The 19536-nt window shown below is 38.3% G+C and overlaps 1 protein-coding gene across 1 annotated transcript; it reads right to left on the bottom strand.

Annotated features, from left to right (window-relative positions):
• Positions 1-568: 568 nt before the first annotated feature.
• Positions 569-10465, bottom strand: HMGN3 (high mobility group nucleosomal binding domain 3; the record flags this gene model as incomplete). The annotated part of the gene is made up of 6 exons (XM_009576184.1): positions 569-607; positions 912-1004; positions 1121-1234; positions 3573-3620; positions 4251-4280; positions 10415-10465. Coding segments are annotated over 6 exons (375 nt in total), but the record flags the coding sequence as incomplete, so codon positions are not given.
• Positions 10466-19536: the final 9071 nt, after the last annotated feature.

A 19536-nucleotide genomic window follows, 5' to 3' on the forward strand; every position in this document is an offset into this window, starting at 1 on the left:
AAAGCAAACAGATTGCATGCAAAATAACTGTTGGTAAATCATTTAGTCTTCCTTGTAGCAGTTGAAAATATGAGTAAGGCATTCCTCAGATTTAGAGAAAACATTAGGAGGCTGTAGTTTTGCAGGCAAGGAGACCTTTTATTTTAATCCATTAAAAGAACCCAAAATAGTCAGCAGGTGGCCACATCTATCCATGTTTCATTAAAATCACATAAACCCTAAGTACAAAAGCACCACTGATTATTGCTCTAGAAAAACTGCATGAAAAATTCAAATACACACAGTAAAAACATCACCATATGCACAAGACTTAATTTCTTAAAGCAAGTGTATGGAATGCTGATCCAATTTTACACATACCTTGCAATATTAAGTTGATATTTATATTACTTGGCAACAATGGGAATTTCTAAAAGCACTGTTATGAGAAGGGAAATGTTCATATACAGTTTAATATGTCAACTATCATAGTCCTAAAAAAATTAGCATTTACAAAATACTTGATAAAAATATCTTTTAAAAGTTGTCCAAGAGGTACATAAAATCAACCCAAATTTTTCATGATATTTCATTCATTCTTGTCACCTACAGATTCAGTTTTCTGAGCCTGTGGAGAAGAAAAGAAGAAATTAATTACTATAGTAAATTGCCATTACATACCTAAATACCCAAACTACCCTTACTCCTTTGATTTCCTATTTGCAACAGCTCAGTTTCAAACCTATGTCCATATTACATTTACACAAACATAACAGGTACATTCACACACTTTTCTTAAATTATTGATCCCAGCTTTTCAAAAGCAATACAAGCCTTACCTGTCAGCTTCCATTGTTCATACTGAAAAGCACCACACTACTATCTGTTTCTATTCACTGCACACATGCTGAATGCTCTACTGTACCCTTAACTTTCACTGTTTCAATCTGCCCTTTTACTGACAGTGTGCTGGGTGAGGCACCTCTGGATGTTGAAACACTAACAGTTGGGCGAGAGATGCGAATCTGCAATAACATTATGGGCAATAAAAAGAAACATTATGAACATGCTATCAATTTCTGAAAGGCTGAATAATTAAAAAACACTGATTCAATCAGCAGGAGGTATGTGTGGAAAGTACCTCTTCAGCTTTATTTTCACCATTTTCAGATGGTGTAGTACCTTCCTTTGCAGCTTCTTGCTTTTCATCCTTCTTCCCTTTAGCACCTTTGTTGGCCTTTGTTCCAGGTTCCTTCTGACAGAAGATTAAAAACATGGGCATAGACATTGTATGAGTAGCCAGCACCCTATGTCTTTATCAAAAAAACCTTCATGTGAACTAAAAAGCAAATCTTGGCAAGCTGCATGTGCTGGACTGAAACAGAAAACCAGCTAAAGACTACCTGGAAAACGTATATCCACAAAAGTTATACAGAGACTCTCAAAATTTCCAGAAAATGCTGATGTCTGCATCTTTATTGTTTCTGATAATTTACACGGATACAAAACCCCCTCAAACCATTTTGGTAGAGCTGAGCTGTATATACAGAGGTATATACAAGATAACCGTACGAACAAATCCAATTACAGTATATCGAAAGCTTATTCAGCTAAGCACAAACAACACATTGTTTATGTAACAGCACTACACTTTTGATTAACATGAAATATTAAATTAGATTTTAAAAATTAAGCATTTTTGTTGGCTGTCCTTTTGTTAGTTTGATAACATCTGTGATGTTCATTCCATGTCAATGAAAGAACCAACCAACACACTAGGGAGGCAAACACTGATAAAAATCCATCTGCAGCAACACAAAGCAGAGAATTTATCAAAAGGAACTATTCTAACAGCTACAGTTTCGCTTAGAGATTTGCTCTTAAATAAACAATCCATATGTTGAAGTCTAGTTTTTTTTAATCATTGCTCTATGTACATATTTATATTTGTGATCTAAGGCTAGCAGAGACATAGGTTAAGGATTTTAAGTGCAATGGGATAAAAATTTAAATGGTATTTAATTGAATATTTTACATTAGTATGTAAAGTAGTTCTGATAAACGCTGTGGAGATCTTCCATGTGATCATTTTCTCCAGATTCTCCATGCAAAATGGCAATAGTAGCTGTTAACAGGGATATCAAGGTCAGTCTCTCTTCATTAACTACCTTCCCCCAGCGATACACATACAGGAGTAGGGTGGTGAGGAGGAAGTGTCAGTAATCCTAGTTCCAGGGCAGCCTGAATTACTCCTTTCACCCTTCAGGTTCAATGTTACACAGCAGCTGTGGTGCTTAACTGACAAGCTTATCGGTGGTGTGAGTATAGTCCTAACTCTTCACCTACGAAAGAGGAAGCTAAGGACTTGACTTAGTAAATCCATAATTTGCAAGCTTTTAACATTAAAAAATGGTCTCAAATCTGTACCATCTTCAGTTGTTTACTAGTAGGTTCAGAGTACACACTTGCTGTTTTCTGTTTAGGAGACGAAGATTAATATACTCCTTAAAATGTGATCCAGTTAGAGTTTGCAAAAAAGCAGATTACGGTATTAAAAAGTTACTTAGAATAATGTCATAAAGGATTCAAGTAGCCTGAAATGAGCTTCAAATGTCTCTCATGAAGCTTAGACTGACATCATAACACCGAGCTCATTTCACAACATGTACAAGAAGCTATAGAAGCTACCATATTCCCTTCTTTATTAATACTCTTCTTAAGAGGGGAGCACGATGGGCTCAGCAAGACTTTATTGGTAATTTCATTTGATAAATCATAAAGTGTTCAAAGTCATAGAGTTTTACTTTCACATATGGACTTTGTATCCTGATACTTGCCCAACTGAGATACCAATAAAAGGACTTGAAAAATGTAAGTGTGAGGCATGCTAGACTCAGTTTCCAGCAGTATGTTTTTTTCCAATAAAGCAATTGCCCTTATTTAACATTCCCCTTGGGCACAAATAAATCTACAGTTTCTGAAGTACATGATTTATATGCAGAAATTCTGAAAAGGTATTTCAGACACTAATAAGATTTTAATTTGAGTGTAACTGGCCTAGAAAACCCAAACCATTCAATTTAAATATATTTAATTTCACCTTTAATTATAATTGTGCATTCTCAGCAATGGCCAGGCTCCAAGAACAGATAAGAGTTTCTCACTATGAAATGAAGTACTGCCCCTCTAGACAAGGAAACAGGATGGCACAGAGTAATCTCAAATCCTATTGTAGAAATTACTAGGTCTCAGGTAAAGCTTACTCAACCAAACCTGTACATTTCAGGAAAGGTGTAGGAAACGTAAAGATTCTTCTTAAACTAGGAATTCACTACAAACTAACATGGTCTGCATATCAAACAGGCAAGACATTTTGTTTGGGCCAGTAATGAGGCCAGGAAGGGGTGGAACAGAAAGAAAAGAATGATCTAATTTGTTTTTTTTTTCTGGGGCGGGGGGGCAGGGAGCTGCGGAGAGGGCAGGGGAGCTGATGCCTCACAAAAACCGCTGTGAATTGAACTGTTTGCAATGCAAAGGAGTATACATGCTTACTATGGGCTGCAATGATGGCATCTAAAAAGAAGAGTATTTACCTTCGTGGTTTTCCTCGGTTTGGGTTCAGGTTTTGGTGGAGCAGGTTTCTATAAAACATTTTTAGTTGCACAATGTGTTAGACATATTACCAGAAGCCAGCCAGCAACCTCCACCCCACACCTTCCCTTACTTCCTGCTCATTAGTAGGCATCTAGAAAAAGGCTGAAAAACCTTAATGCACAAATGCACCTCATCACTGTACACACCCATTTTCATTATCTCGCTCATCTAGGAGTCAAAGCAATTTGGGGGTTATTCTAAGAGTAAAACGTGGAGATTAGTAGTAACTATTAAAAAAAAAAGCCAGATATGTTCTAACAGAGAAGAGGAACTAAAACCAAATACTAGTAGCGGCATCAAATGAAGTCCTTGAAGGACAGCTCTTTCTCCTTCCCAGAGAAGTAGTTGCATTTCCACAACTAACATCAGCCTGCAAAACAGTATGAAGTCAATACAGCACATAACAGACAGTGTTGCACTGAAGTGGGGAAATACATCTTTTGTCAGAACAACCTGAAACCTGAAACCAAGAAAACACAGATAACTTTAGCTCTAGAGTTCTTAAATATCCCTCATAGAATAAAAATTGAATCAAGCAAAATATAACAAACCTGTTTGGTCTGAGAAACCATATGTGCCTAGAAAAGTATATACCAAGAGGTGTTATACATACTTACAGCTGACAATCTTGCTGATCGTCTTGTGGGCTACAGAAAAAGAAAAAAAGGAGAAAACATTTTTATAGGCTTACAGCAAACAGTATCGAAAGCAACATAATATCAGTCATTTTATGGTGACAGCATAAAATACGCCCCTACCAAAAATACACCTCTGTTGCCAAACACAATTCACATCTTCCTCATCTTCGACAATCAAAATTTTAAGGGGACAAAGCCATGTGAAAATCAGTAATAAAAATTGTTCAGGAATTATAATGATTATAAAAATCTCCATATGGTTAAATACTTCCCCTCCCCCCATTTTACAACTACTGCCGAGTCCCTTGCTGCTCTATGAAAGGTTCGCAAATACAGCAAGCTTGAATACCTGTGCACAGGACACTGAACCTTTCTCATAAATACCTAGAATGATGTTTCTATAATCTAGCAGATGCTAGTTGTAATAGTGGGTAAAAATACCATCTGATTAACAGCAGAATAAAGTTAACATCCTTCCTTAGAGGATATCAGAGTACTAAAATCTCAAAACATGAAACTAAGTCCTTCCACTTCGTCAGTTCCCCACACACTCAATCCGAGTCCAGGTGCACAAAGACAGCTGCAGGATGAGAGGAATTATTTCTTCCATTTAAACACAATTCTCAAAAAGAAAGAAGAAAGTCAGATATTCTGCTTTCCTCCACCCTTCTTTATCACTTCAACACACCTTCCTTATTAAATTTTATTTCACTCTGTTCTTTGTCATAAATTTATTACTGAAGATGAGTTAAGTCTTAGAAATATCTGTAAGCTCATTAGTTTGCTCACAGTACTTTTGTATTCATTGTAACCGATGAACCCATGATCCAGTTACACAGCATGGTTATCAAACAGAGTTAAAGTTTGGTCTATGTCATAAAACTGGAATCACACTTGTAGCCAAAATAAAGGGAAAGAAATACCCAATGTAACACAGCTTAAAAAGTGAATCAAAAGTATCTTCTTAATTACATATTAAGCATTTAAGTTGAGCTGAAAAAACATGGCTCCACACATCTTGCAACAGGAAAAAGCTGTTGTTAATATCTGAAGAATGCAGTAATTTGTATTCATTGGAGCCATTTAAGTATTCTTAGTGGAAAGCCATAGTGAGTAGTTCAGATCTGCATCCAGCAAAATAGAAGTCTTGTCAAAAACACCTAAAGACATTTTTAGCTATCAAATATTTATACATCATTAACAAAAGAAAAAAAGTAAACCTCTCTTTTCTTGGCAATTTAGAGTATCAACTGCTTGTTAAGCAGCCTATTTTACAACAGGTTAAATAAAGTATTTCATTTGGTCAGGTAATCAAAGAACTCTTAGCTCAAGGCATCTTCTTTTACAAATCTGTTCTCTTAACTGATGATTTCTATTCCTCAGCATTTGGGCACTGGAATGTTATGTTAGCATCTACTTTTTAAAGGACAATATGTTGTTTTAGATAAATTATAATTCTCTCCCATATTCCCCAACTGTTCCTGTTCCATGATTGGTTTCATAGAAGGCTTGTATTGCCATAAGAAAATCAGCATAAACCCTCAGTTCTTTAAAAATGCCTGACGGGTAAGTAATTTTAGAGTTTGTCTGTATTTTGTGTTATCTGATTATAAGGAGGAAACTGCAGTCAAGTCAACAAAGGTCACATATTAATGTGCTTTTGGAACCCTTGTCCCCCTGCAAACAGCTGTAGTAGGCCAGAAATTAGCAGCTCGCCCAATAGTCTATTTGATACTGGCCCAGTAGCAAACACCTACAGAGTCTATGAAATGGAGCAGACAGAGAACAACACTTTGCTACTGTGCCAGCTTCTGGCAATCTACAGTTGTGAACTTTCCAACCTGGGTATTATATCCACATCATGTGTTTAATAGTCCCCAAGGGTAATTTTCTCCATGAATTTGACTAATAACCTAGTGAACCCGTTCACACTTTCAGTTTCCATAACATCCTGTGGCAATGAGTTCCGTAATAGGATTATGCACTGTGTGGAAAAGAAAAAGCAAAACTTTCCCCCTCTGTTGTCTTTCCTTTAAACTTCTTGCCTCTTACTTTCACTAGATTCCTCTTGTTTTCAGGTTATAGAAGTAATAATTCCCTAACTGCCTTTCTCTGTGTTACTGATGATTTTATTATGCCTCTGCTATATAAAAAGTCAAGAATCCTAGAAAATCTGGGTTGGTTGGTAGGTTGTGGGGTTTTTGGGGTTTTGTTTGTTTGTTTTTAAAGCTGTTCTGCATCCTCTGTTTGTCCCACTATACTTGGTATCCTTTTCATTCTATCATGGCCTTTTAAGGAAGAGTCAGGAGAACTTCATTTGGTAGTCCCACATCTGGGAGCACAACAAATTAATCTTGTGATACACTGATGTTTCGCACTCTGTCCTCTAGTATTTTTTCCTATATTCTAGTTACCTCTTGTTTAGAAGAACTGACATTTTCTAGTAACTATTCACTGTGAATTCACAATATCTCCCCTGATTAACAGCTGATTCAGTGACCACCACAGTCTTCTCCTCCCCCCGTGTATTAATTTGCATTTCTCCATATTGGATTTCTATTGGTATTTTATCACCCAGTTATCAGTGATGTAACAGCCTTCTCAGTCTCTCTCACTTCTGACTACCCTGATAATTTTTTGTAAACTTCGGCAAACTCTGTCATTTCTCCAGTACCTCTTCTAGATCATTAATTAATATATTCAGCAGCACAAGCCCAAACACATATCATAGAATACCTGGTTGGAAGAAACCTCAAGCACGGTCTAGACAAGATGGCCCAGCACCCTGTGCAGCCATATCTTAAAAGTGTCCAATGTTGGGGAAATCCACCACTTCCCTGGGGAGATTATTCCAATGGCTGATTGTTCTCATTGTGAAAAATTTTCCCCTTGTGGCCAACCGGAATCTCCCCAGGAGTATTTTGTACCCATTACCCCTCATCTTTTCCATCCAAGTTCTTGTAAAAAGGGAGTCTCCATCTTCTTTGTAGCCACCCTCTAAATACTGGAACATGGTGATAAGGTCTCCCCTATCAATCCTTCCAATATTCCACTGGTAATCCTCCTCCATTATGAAAATTAACTATTTCTTCCCTACTCTTTTCTCATATTTTTATCTGTTACCAATTCTTAGGAATTCTTTAATCCATTCTAGCTTAGTTTCTTTAAGAACCTGCTTGGGGAGCCTTATCAAAAAGTGTTCTTTACACACAAGTGAACGATGTCAATTGGCATGCTATCATCCTCATACCTGTTGACTTCTTCAAAGAACTCAACTGCCTGAAGTATGACTTCTCTCTGCAAAATCCATGTCAACTCTCCCATGATAAGTATGTCCACATATACTTTTTTTTTTTTTAAATTACTTTTGCAAGTTAGACTCACAGCCTTTATTTTCCAGAATCCCTTATCTAAAGTCCCAGGAGCATTTCATCACCTTCAGTTACTCTGGTACTGAGGCCAATGCGAGCAGTAAATTACATACTGCACTTAACAGTCTGGCAATTGCTGTTGAATATTGTCTAGTTCTCACTCACACTCAGTTAAAGAATGTCCTACAGACTCTACGCCCATGAGAAAAGGCTCCACTATGAGAATCTCCAAAAGAATTCTCCATAGCACGAGTTTCATCACTGTTTTTCGTAAGTTTCCCTTATTTTGCTATTAAGTCATTCTGGTTTTTCTTTGGGGGGCGAGGGGGGCTTTTGAAAAGTAATATGCATTTCTGCAAGCTTCTAGCATGGCGTACCACAACGTCTCTCTGCCACCTGAAACCATTAAACTTTTTAGCTGCTCCGTTTAACAGGCTATCATTTTTATTAAAATTCCCTTTCCTGATATCAAATGTTACCATAGCAGAGTTTATTTGCACTTACATTCCTGCAAGGATGATGAACCTGAATATATTATGGTCACAATTACAGAATAGTTCTCTGACAACTCTCTTTTTAACTAGCTCCTATATACTACTCAGGACCAAATAAAAAGCTGATTATCCTTTTACTGGTCCTTTGATTTGTCCCTCCAGGAAGCAAGCATCTATAGTTTTAACTTTTTTGTTTTTGTAATACCATCCCGTGCCTTTTACCAAATCTCTGAAGGGTAACTGAAATCTCCATCAACACTACTTCTGTCCTCAGAGCCTCTCTGATCTCCCTTAACATCCCATTGCCACTTTTATTACTGTGGCCAGATGATACCTGGCACAATTTCTACACTACATACTTCCCATTTACACATGGCTTGGCAATCCATAAAGGATTCTGCCGTACTTATTGATACAGTTAATCTAGAGAAATATTAAAGACACGTAACGGAAAACCATTCTACCACTAATGCAACTTAGCTCTCAACACTGTACAATTTATGCCTTGGTGCCACAGTGTCCCAACAACTTTCTGAGTTGCCCATTATATCAATGTCCCTATTTAAAGCCAGACAGTCCAAGTTGCCTAGATTTAGATTTGCAGCTTTTGTGTTTTGGCTTGACTGCCTGTTTTCATTGGCATGAGTTAAACAGGGCTTTATTTCTCAAGACTGCTCTTTACCTTTTCACATGCAAACTTTTATGGCTTCTGTGCTAGCCCCCGCTCTCTGCCTGATAGGGAGCTCTGACTTCGCCCTATGTGCTCTCAAGGACTTGCCAGTCTACCCTCAGATGTTTAGTTTAAAATAGTTCAGAAGATCTTCTCAGTGCCATCCACATAGGTCTGTTTTGTTTCAGACTGAAACCACCCCTCCTACGTGAGTTCCGCCTATTCCAACAGCTCCCACAGTTTTAATCTAATCTTACAACTATTTTCCTCATTCACACACTAAGAGCTACAAGCGTGTCTACTGAGAGTATCTTAATTTGGGTTTGGTTTGTTTTTTTTTTTTTTTTTTTTTTCTGTAGCATCATCAGCCACTATTATCTCACCTTGACTGAAGACTAAGAGCTCTCATATTTCAGAGTCAGTGGGCTCTCTCCAGAGACCCTGTGTATTTCTGTAAGCTTTTTGGTCTTTCTTCTTTATTCTAGCTATGAGGTCTCAAATTTTTAGGGGAAGGAACTTTTACTTTTCTGGCTCTTGAAGAAATAATATTTAAACTTGGACAGAGAAAAACATTCATTCAGAGCAAAGGAGATTATATTTTTACTATTATTTAGTCAGCCTTTTCATACTTGATGAAAAAGAAACTAATTTGTCTTCTAAGAAATTCCATAGGAAGATACTGAGGTATCAAAATCTATTCCTCTCAGACCTCCTTTTTACTCTACCTGTTTTTTTCAGGAGCTTATTGTAAACTTTACTATTGTTTGAAATATTTTTACATTTCCACTGTACCATCTTTTTCTGCCAGACTGCAACAACCAACTTCCCAATGCAGAAAGTGTAAAACTTCATTAGACTATTTTTCCTGTTCAAATATGCTCAAAGATTTACAAGAAGAGCAATTAATTGTTAATTCATTTGAATATTCACCCATTCTCTTCAAGGTCCTGATTTAACTTTGGCTGCCACAAAAGATGACAACCTAAGAAAATTAATCCTCATAATTCTCTACCTTTTTTTTAAATTCATATTAAGGGCTGTGACAAACAAACTAGCAAACTTTACTGTAGAGGTCAAGGTATCACCAAGCTATCTCCTTGCCTTCTCTGACAGAAGTTACTGTGCCCTTAAAACAAATTCAGACAGAGAAAACACACAAATGTGTCAGCTGTTCCAGTTTAGAGTCTGGTATCTTAATTAAGACACCCTTCCATCAGTCACTTAAGCTAAGAATAGTTTTGAAGTAGACTGGCTGAGGTGTGCACATTAACCCTCTCTGCTAGAGACAGAGCAACAGTTCCAGGCAGTAACATCCTACACTGTTGCCACAAGATCCACCAGAGCTTGTCTATCAAAGCCCTAAGTGTTTCTGAAATTTATTTTGTGTACTAGTCAGTTATATGAATCCTCAGTGTACCAAAACCAAATTATGCCAAGTAAGCTACAAACGTGGTTTACTGTCATTATTCCGACTGAAAATACATAACTAGAAGTGCCAGAACAATGCATAGTCTTCTGATATCCAACACTCCAGACCTCCAGTTAAATAATTACATGCCAAAATAAATTTAAAAAAAAAAAAAAAAAAAAAAAAAGAAATATACTTGCCTCTTGTTTAGTTACTTTTGCTGCATCCTTGCCTTCAGCACCCTCTGGAGACTGAAAGAAAATATTAAGTCAGTGTTTTATTACAGACTTAAAATCATCCAGGCAACAGCAAAGATTACGGTGAAGATTCTTTCTATATGTTGCAGCAACTTAAAGAAGCCTGGCAAATCTACATTAGTATTTACAAGCAGCATTGTAACAAAGCCATTCTAGATTTTCCAAGCAAGAACACAAGGACTGATCATCACCAGGTACATACATATCTCATCATACAGCATCCCTCAGTGGTCCTTCTAGCCAATGAACTAAAGCATCTGCAGGCTCCAGTGGGAGCTCCATCTAATCAGCAGTTGGTAGCACAACAGCATGAACTGGATATCTGAGGTTTGCTCTACTAGGGCTTTTGAAATCCCCAAGAAATTTAACATGTTTCTTCCCAACATGAACTTAACTAATAATGAGATGTGATAAGATGAACCAAAAAAGCACAGCATTACTGAAATGAGTGATTTCTTTACCTCATTTACCCTTTTCGTGCCTCAGGCTCACTCAGCTAGAAGCTCTAACAATATCTTTCCTTCATCTCATCTCCTCCATCAGAACAGTAAAAATCAGTAAAATGCCAAGACATTGACAGGAAAACTAAGGACAAACATGTTTCTTCACAAGAACAAAGTATCAACCTGACCATTCTAACGCTGGTCTTCCAGAGGTACTAGAGAAACGTTAGTTAAACCACAGGAGAAGAAAAAGGGAAAAAAAAGAAAAAAAAAAAAAAAATCAAGCTTCTGTCTTTTGTTTACGACTCAAGACATACTACTTCACATTTTGCAAATGACTGGGTTTTCACCTAGGAGCAAGCGATTCATGGAAAACCAGCAAGCAGCAGCAGTTAGAGGAGAACTACAAGAATGGCATGTGTTTCAAAAAGGCATTTAACAGGCAGCAGAGAAGGCAATTTGGTTGCTGTTTTGTTTTTCAATCAGTAAAGGAGCAGGCTAGTTATCTCTTCCTTTGCCTTTCCATTTCAATCCTAACCCAAACCTCCCCCCAGATTTTGAGATGGAATGTCTCGAAGTTATACAGTTATGGTTTGGAGCAGAGAAAAAGACCGGCTAGTTTGCAGCAGTTGACCACTGCCTTCTCCTGGTATTGGGCTCTAACATACTTACAGAAAGACACGCCCCACCAGTGAATAAAACGTGGCTTTGTTACTGTGCGCTCTCCTGACAGAAAGGAAGCATGCCACCAAAGCAGCTGGTTTAAAAAAAGCTGAGGACTGATCATCTAAATAGCTAGAAAACTAGTAGCAGGAAGTTAAGCAGCACTGTGCAGCGTAGAGCAACTCAGAATAGCAACAGAGTCAGGCATCCAAAATGGAGCCCGACTGCTCTCTACACTACCGCAACCTCACCAGCCACCTGCAGGATTGTTTCAGGTTTGTATTCCTAAAAGCCTTGCAGTTTGGTTACTAAAGAGTTGCTACAGCTTGATGGTGTGATGCTGGGAGCATCAAAAGCCATAAGGAAAACAAAACCAAGTAATTCCACGATCACTGTCAGTAACAAAGTCTTGTTTCCTACAACTTTCCTCTTCAGCTCACAATACAGTACAAGCTCTGGGTAATAGCTTTTTTGTAGTCCATGAATTCGTAACATCTGCTTCTCCTACATGAATTTTCTCAAGTCTAACAAACTTGCACCGCACCCTTTCCCTGGGAGGGAATTCGAGTAGCATCCTTCCTGTCCTGGGCACCTATTTATAAGGAAGTTCTCTCAGTGGCCAAGAGGCTCAAGATTTACAGGGGTAGGACAGAAAGACGGCATGATTCATTTCCTTTGGAAGCGAGGGTAAAAAACTCATCATAAACTATATGAAGCTGACTGACACTCAACAATCCGGCTGGTTTACCCTGCTTCTCTTTTAGGAACCACAGAGCTTTGAAACAGGGCTAACTCATCACAAGATGGCACTGCCACATGCCAATAGCCTTGCAGTAATTGCCCAGGAGCAAACTCTCACCCTGCAATGCTACACAGTTTACACACAGTAATTTACCCCATTCACTTTAGCACTCATGAAAGACAATCCTCCTACATTTCTGAGAGACAGGGCAGCCTGATTTTAGATGCCAATATTATTGCTTGACAAGAGATTTTAAAAACTGCTCATGAAGCTAACCGCGGGGCGGGGGTGGAAATATTAAAATTCTCTTCATGCAACCACAACCACTGTATACTACGATACATGACACAACACACTTCAATTAAGTTAGTTAATTAGCCCAGCATTCCCTCTCAAGTTAGAAAATCCAACAGCAATTCTGAAGGCCGCATAACTTTTTCCATGGAGGGACACATGCAGTAATAATCTCAGAGGTGTGAATAAGCAGGAAAGGGTTCTGACACGCTCTCATTTCCATTTCAGACCTGCTCCCTCCTCTCTGCAGTCACCACAAAGCGTTTGGAGGCTGCGCTCATCCTCCCAGGGCCTTGGCTCCCCAGTATGCTGGCAGAGCCGCATGGGAGGCCATGTCATGAATAAGGTAATTGATCCAGCTGAAAAATAGCATGCTGCTTAAACAAATTTTACAAATTATAAATATATAGTCTTCCCTGCTCCAGCAGAATCATTTTACTGCACAGCTGTACAAATAATTGAGCCAGTACAACAGACAAGAACGAAGCGGCACGGGGCAGCTGCAAGCAGTCTGGGACTCTAAGCTGATAGACACACCAAAAAAATACGTATGTCAGATATGGTTACAGTATATTTGTTAGAAGAGGAACAGAAATTTATTTTCCCCTCTGTGAGTCCTGCTTAGACATTCCAGTGAGTCCCAGCTGATGTGGATCTTCATGCTAGTTTTTGCAGTACTTTCTCCTCTCCCTAGGGACCAGAGAGATTTGTTCATGAATGGATTTGGGCCAAGCATAGTTCCCAAAGAACTTGGCATGCCACACACACAGTGACTGCACTAGTATCTGGAAGTCACAGGACTTTTATGTAGGTACCACCAAAACCTTAAAGTCCTTGTCCCTAACTTTTCCACAGGAAGCCTTCCCCCATCTTTTGTCCTGGTGACAAAACTACTGAAGGAACTCTGGTTTCAAAGCAACCAAACGTACTAAGTAACCCATCCCCTTGGCACGTTTTTCTGCATGACGTAATGCTATGGCTCACCATATTTCACATGACACCCCAGTCACATTAAAATGCACTCTCGATACTGTGCCTTACATCATAAACTAGTCAGCAGTGGGACTGTCCATACTGCAAGTTTTGTGCAACAAAATCAAAGACCAATGTGAGCACTGAAATCACTTGACAAGGGCAGTACTCCAACCTCAGTAATTCTTCAGCTGTACTCCATCATACGCCTGTATTATACTCATAAAGTAGTCCCTATAGGCCTGCTGTGCCTGATACTGTATGGATGCCTAAAAGAGACAAGACAGATAAAATAAAAAAGCAAATAAGGACACAGATAATAGTGATTTTTTTTTCCCCCCCAATCACAGAGGTACACAGAAGGAAAGAAGCTGACTGGCTAACTCTAAATATGCTTTTGACATTTAAACTAATAGCAAGTTTTAGGTTCAGATAACCACACATTGTGTCATACCTCAATTAGCACTACACATCGGCAATAAGATCGTAAATTAAGCTGTAGCTAAGCTTTGTAAGATCTGTCAGAGCTGCATAACTTTTATAACACAAGATTAACCTGGAAAGCTGCATGGAAGATTCCCTGTGTCTATCAGCAACCTGCTTTTTTTTTTTCTTTGCTTTTTCCCCACCCCTTTTTAAGGACAACCTAGAAAATTATTTTGAGAGGACTGGAAAAAACAAAGGAATATTGACAGATGATAGAGAACATTACAAACAAGCTCAATGTTAATATTCCTTTGTTTTGATTTTTTTATACACAGTTCTTGCATTTCACCAGCTGTGAAGTATACATAAGAACCGGTGTTTCCACACACCAGGACAATACTGCGGTATCTGCAATGCCAACACCATTACAGAACTGTTAAGTTGAAAACAGTAAACTAGATAACTGTTTTAAGGAAACATTTAATAGAGCATACAGGCAAATTTCCTTTTTTTATTGTTCTTAAGGCTGGGTTACCTGGTAGAGATGCACCACAGAAGAAACAAAACCCTTCAATTTTTCTGATCAAAACCCCGCAATATAAGCGGGATGTAACTAGAGTACAATAACACAAAGTAGTGAAGTTACTGATGTCTGTTTGAGAGATCCAAAGGTACATGTTTGAACTTGCAGTGACCAGCTTCCGGATAAATATTTTGTTCGTACTTAAATGAATAGATTGTACTACTATAAAGGAGTACATTAAAAAGCACGAAGAATGAGAATACAAGTATGTGAGAAGTAACAGCCAGTACAGCATGTTGCTTATAAAATGAAACAGATCGTTCATTCTCTGAAGGATCTTATTACTAGCCGAAACTCAACACCTTGCCTCTGATGGGACAGAAATGAGTCCTTCCATACCCACGTGAAAAGAACGAAAAAGCAGATGCCAATTCAATTCAAACTACCACGTTAAGAAGTTAGAAAGGCAGAAAGCCTTAACTGTCCTAGCACTTGAGTACTCTCTATAGTGTGTCCTCCCTTCTTTGCAAGCTGTTTCGTTCAGCCACATCTCAATACGCTGCCCGCAATGGGATTTGCCTGTAGATACTTTCCTGGCTCGCTGCAATTTCCATGATGTAATGCTTTGGTCATTCCTCCAACAACTTTTTCAACCAACCAAAATACAATAAAAGCTTGCAACAAAACCACAGTGCAAGAAAAGTTTTTCAGGGTTTACTGTGCTATTGTCCTAAAACTTTTCCTCCCCTCATTTCCCTGTGAGTAGAACTCTGCATTAGACTAAATCTAATTGAATGAACTGTTTCCCCACACATGCTAGATCTTCTAATTATTTGTATTCAGAGCAGCTCTGAATTTTGTGCCAGTTCATAAATGTAATTAAAATGCTGTTTATTTCTTGTTTTAGATTAATGAAGACTACCTATCGACTAATTTAACACCAACCAACTCCTGCAACACCCTTCTAACCACTGTTTCTCCTCCAGCATCTTATCGTTAACCTTTGTTCATAGCTAGATCTTTGATGTTTTCAGCAGATAGAACAGTGCTCACTGCCAAGCCAATGTGAATGAACTTAGCAAGTAAAATTAATTCTCTCTAATAAATGCTTTAAGAAATCACTTATTCTTCCTACTAGACACCTTCATTTCTTTTTTCTACCAAGAACCTGATCCTGGAGGGGGAGGGGGAGGGGGGGAGGAATGCATGCCACTAATTTAAAAAACAAGTAATTATGCCAGAACCATGAGTGAAGTACAGAATAAATCTGGTTAGTGGCTGGATTTTTTAAATACTTATCCAAAATGACATCTGTCTTGCTCTCTCCCAAAAAATCCAAGGTTTTTTTTTTTTTGTATGTACTGTATATATACATACATATATTCTTCACAAAAAAAAACACCAACAAAAACAAAACAAACAAAAAAACCCCAAAAAACCCACCAACAAAAAACCTGCTTAAATATTTATTCTTTAAGTATATAATATTTTAATCTTTTCTGTTAAGAAGTATTACAATGAAATATTATACAATATGTCATTTTTAGAATTTAAATCCCTCCATCTTACATCTATTAAGAGCAGAATATTTAATTTTCTAATTCTTTGGGGAAGAATGTCAAGATCATAAAGTTCTGAAAAGACAAACGGTACTTAGAAGTTTAACTATAAAGAAGACCATTAATATACCCTGGTATTAATAAGCGATTGGGGGGGGGTGGGGGGAAATCAGGGAAAACATTTTCTGATCAATTTCTCCATTCTTAGAGATTCAAGCCAAACAGAGTGACTCATTAACATGCATTGCATTTTCAAAGAATATATGAGAAAATAAGAACACAAACAGCCTGGTTATAAACAAAATCAGTAGGTTCAGAAAATGCATTTTATTGAATTCCTTAACAGGTAACTTCTGTGAGCTTTATGCTCTTCCAGACAAGACAGAAAAGACAGAAACCAAGTTAGGCCTGGAGTATTTCTAGATATCCAAAACCAGCCAGAATAAATGCTTTTCCAAAAGAGGAAATTCCTTCATTGTAGATTGAGGTTTTGCTATTCCCACTGAAAAGAGGTCAAAGATTGACCAATATAATTTAAAACACATTTAAATTTGATGGGACATTTTAGAAGTCTCACAACGGGTTTGGCTCTTATTTTTCCTTCCAAGTTTGTCTTCCCTGTAGTCAGTTTTTTGAATATGACATCTTCTACCTACAGCTGAGTGAAGAAGTAACAGCAGTCTCTAGAGGCTCAGATTTAAAAAGCCAGCATTGTAATTTAAAATTAGACAGACAGTTCCTTTTTCAGACAGTGAAGTAATCAGCTGCATTTTGAAAAATACAGATCAGCCATAGGAGCAGTGAGCACAGTGCATTTGAAATTGTTCAGTCTCCCCTGAACACCAAACGTGAGAATTCAGCTAGGTAGTAAGTAAATACCTGTCTCAGTATTTGCTTAACCATTTTACTGCCACCATAAAATAAAAAGGCAGATTCAAAGAATACGATGGATGAAATCCAATCCCTAATAATATTTTTTCTCTGACCTTTCAAAGCTGATGCCAGTTCTGCAAGTGAGATGAAGCTGACCGACTCATGCAAGTCTACATACAGAGCCAGAGTTTTTAAAACCTTGAAGATTACGTTCCTAAATCTGTATCTAAATAGAACTGATCGGATCCACAAAGCAAAACTAGCACAAAGTACTTTTGAAAAAAAAAAAGAAAAAAAAAAAAATTATCTACTGAGAGATTAAATTTAGACAACTACTTTCAATAACAACCGATTCCTGAAAATAGCCACCTCTGACAAAGAAAAGTACTCTGAATGACTAAAAAAAGGTATATAATTCTCCCCCTCCCAGAGGACATAATTGTAATAAAACCACAATAATCTAGAAAAGAACCTTTTCTGTTTTTGTTTCAACTAACTGGTGCCACAGAATATCAAACCTCTAAGGAGATAATAGCAGGTCCACAAATAAGAGGTAGGTACCAAAGGCACAACTGGTACAACGCCTTAGATACACCAACCTCTTACATCCCAGTAATAATTCCAGCTGGGGTTAACAGGAGTATTGCTCTACTACAACAGCCAGAATGGAGAGCTTCACAGACAACCTAAATGCAGTTTCAAGAGAAGAAAAAAGTAAAATGTCTCCAAGCGGGTGCAGGTGGGATAAGGAAGAAAGGATGCAGCAGAGATAAAGGATGTCTTCCTACTACAAATAGAGCACCGACACCTCTGCTCAACTCTGCTTGAGAAGAACAAAACACTGCAGAGGTAAAAATGTTGTTAGAGACTTGATTTCCAACTATGGAAGCACCATCTGCTACTACTAACTCGGGTAGCATTAGGACAACGGAGAAAGCTAGGTGGGAAGAGCAAGTATACCCAACAGTCCCAACAAAGCCGGTGATGATGGGAATATATGCAATTTTTTTGTGCAGACAGATCCCAACACTCCTAGGGAACACTGCATTTTATATTTGCAGCTTTCACTGTTACCAAGTACACCCACTCTTTACTACGGGAAGACAGAAGCTGTATCTCCAAGTTACAGGAGTAATTAATTGAAAATTAGTAATTTCCAAAGACACCAAGGGGAAAAAAACCAAAACAAAAACCAAGCCAAATGCCTCCCCCCCTCCACTCCAATGGTGCAAGGACCCAATTTGACCACTGAGTTGTTCTGATTATTCTAACGAATTAAAGAATACACCTCTATGCACTTTAAGTTAGCGACAATCAAAGAAAAGCTGGCTAAGGCTGCCGTCTGATTAATGCCTAGCTGCTGCAAAGAAGAGTTGTGCCCTTCCCCACCTAATTATTCCTGTCAATAAGCCAGCTTAACTCTTTGTGCCAAGGTATGGGAAACTAGATCAGCAGACAAAAACTACCTCAAATACATATGATATCCCACAGGTTAAGTCAGAGAAAGGACAGGAATGAGTACCTAGAATTGTTTCTTTTGGCCTGTATACGCCAGCTTGAAATATCTGTTGAACTGCAGTCCAAACTGTAAAGCCTCACACTGCCAATTTTGCCAATAACAAAATTTGTATACTTCTGCATGCAGGCAGTTCCTCATTCCCAGCCCTACTCCCTTCTAACAGGGTACCACACATTCATTGTGCCACTGTGCAGCATCTTGAAATTGGATCAGCAAAATGATCTAGGATAAAAAAAAAGTCAAAAGCATGTTCAAACCTGTTAAGTAAACAAGCATTAAGAGGATCATGGCCTGAAACGTAAGTCCAGAACCTGAAAACACCTTTTTGGCTACTGGTCCATGGGATAAATCATGGTGCTAGCTTAGTACAGTTAAAGAACCTATGGTGGCCATTATATGATGTGCTAATTTCCAAGCTAAATCTCTGGATCTGGTTTACTTACACTCTACACAAAAGACAGTATTACAATCATGTAAAGAAAAATTCAACTTCATACAATTCCTCTGAAACAACAAGGATACACCTCGGAACATACCAGGCCTATACACAGCTACTGCTTGGGTGTAAAACAGCAGAGAAAGCGAAGTTTTTCAAGTAAGATAGAAAAAAAGCAGCCTTAAACTAAATAGCATATACCTACTACATTCCATTTACACATAGGGCTTTTTTATTTTTTAAACTTAACGATACTGATACTCTAGGATACAAATACTGTCTCCCACAGCATTCTCCTAGAGAAGCTGGTGGCTCACGGCTTAGACAGGTACACTCTTCGCTGGGTAAAAAACTGGCTGGACGGTTTTGGGACCGGTCCTGTTCAATATCTTTATCAAAGATCTGGATGAGGGGATCGAGTGCTCCCTCAGTAAGTTTGCAGACGACACCAAGTTGGGCAGGAGTGTCGATCTGCTCGAGGGTAGGAAGGGTCTGCAGAGGGACCTGGACAGGCTGGATCGATGGGCCGAGGCCAACAGTATGAGGTTTAACAAGGCAAGCGCTGGGTCCTGCACTTCGGCCACTTCCTGCACAACCCCATGCAGCGCTACAGGC

The sequence above is a fragment of the Fulmarus glacialis genome, unplaced genomic scaffold (assembly GCF_000690835.1).
Source record: "Fulmarus glacialis isolate BGI_N327 unplaced genomic scaffold, ASM69083v1 scaffold17104, whole genome shotgun sequence".
Classification (NCBI taxonomy): domain Eukaryota; kingdom Metazoa; phylum Chordata; class Aves; order Procellariiformes; family Procellariidae; genus Fulmarus; species Fulmarus glacialis.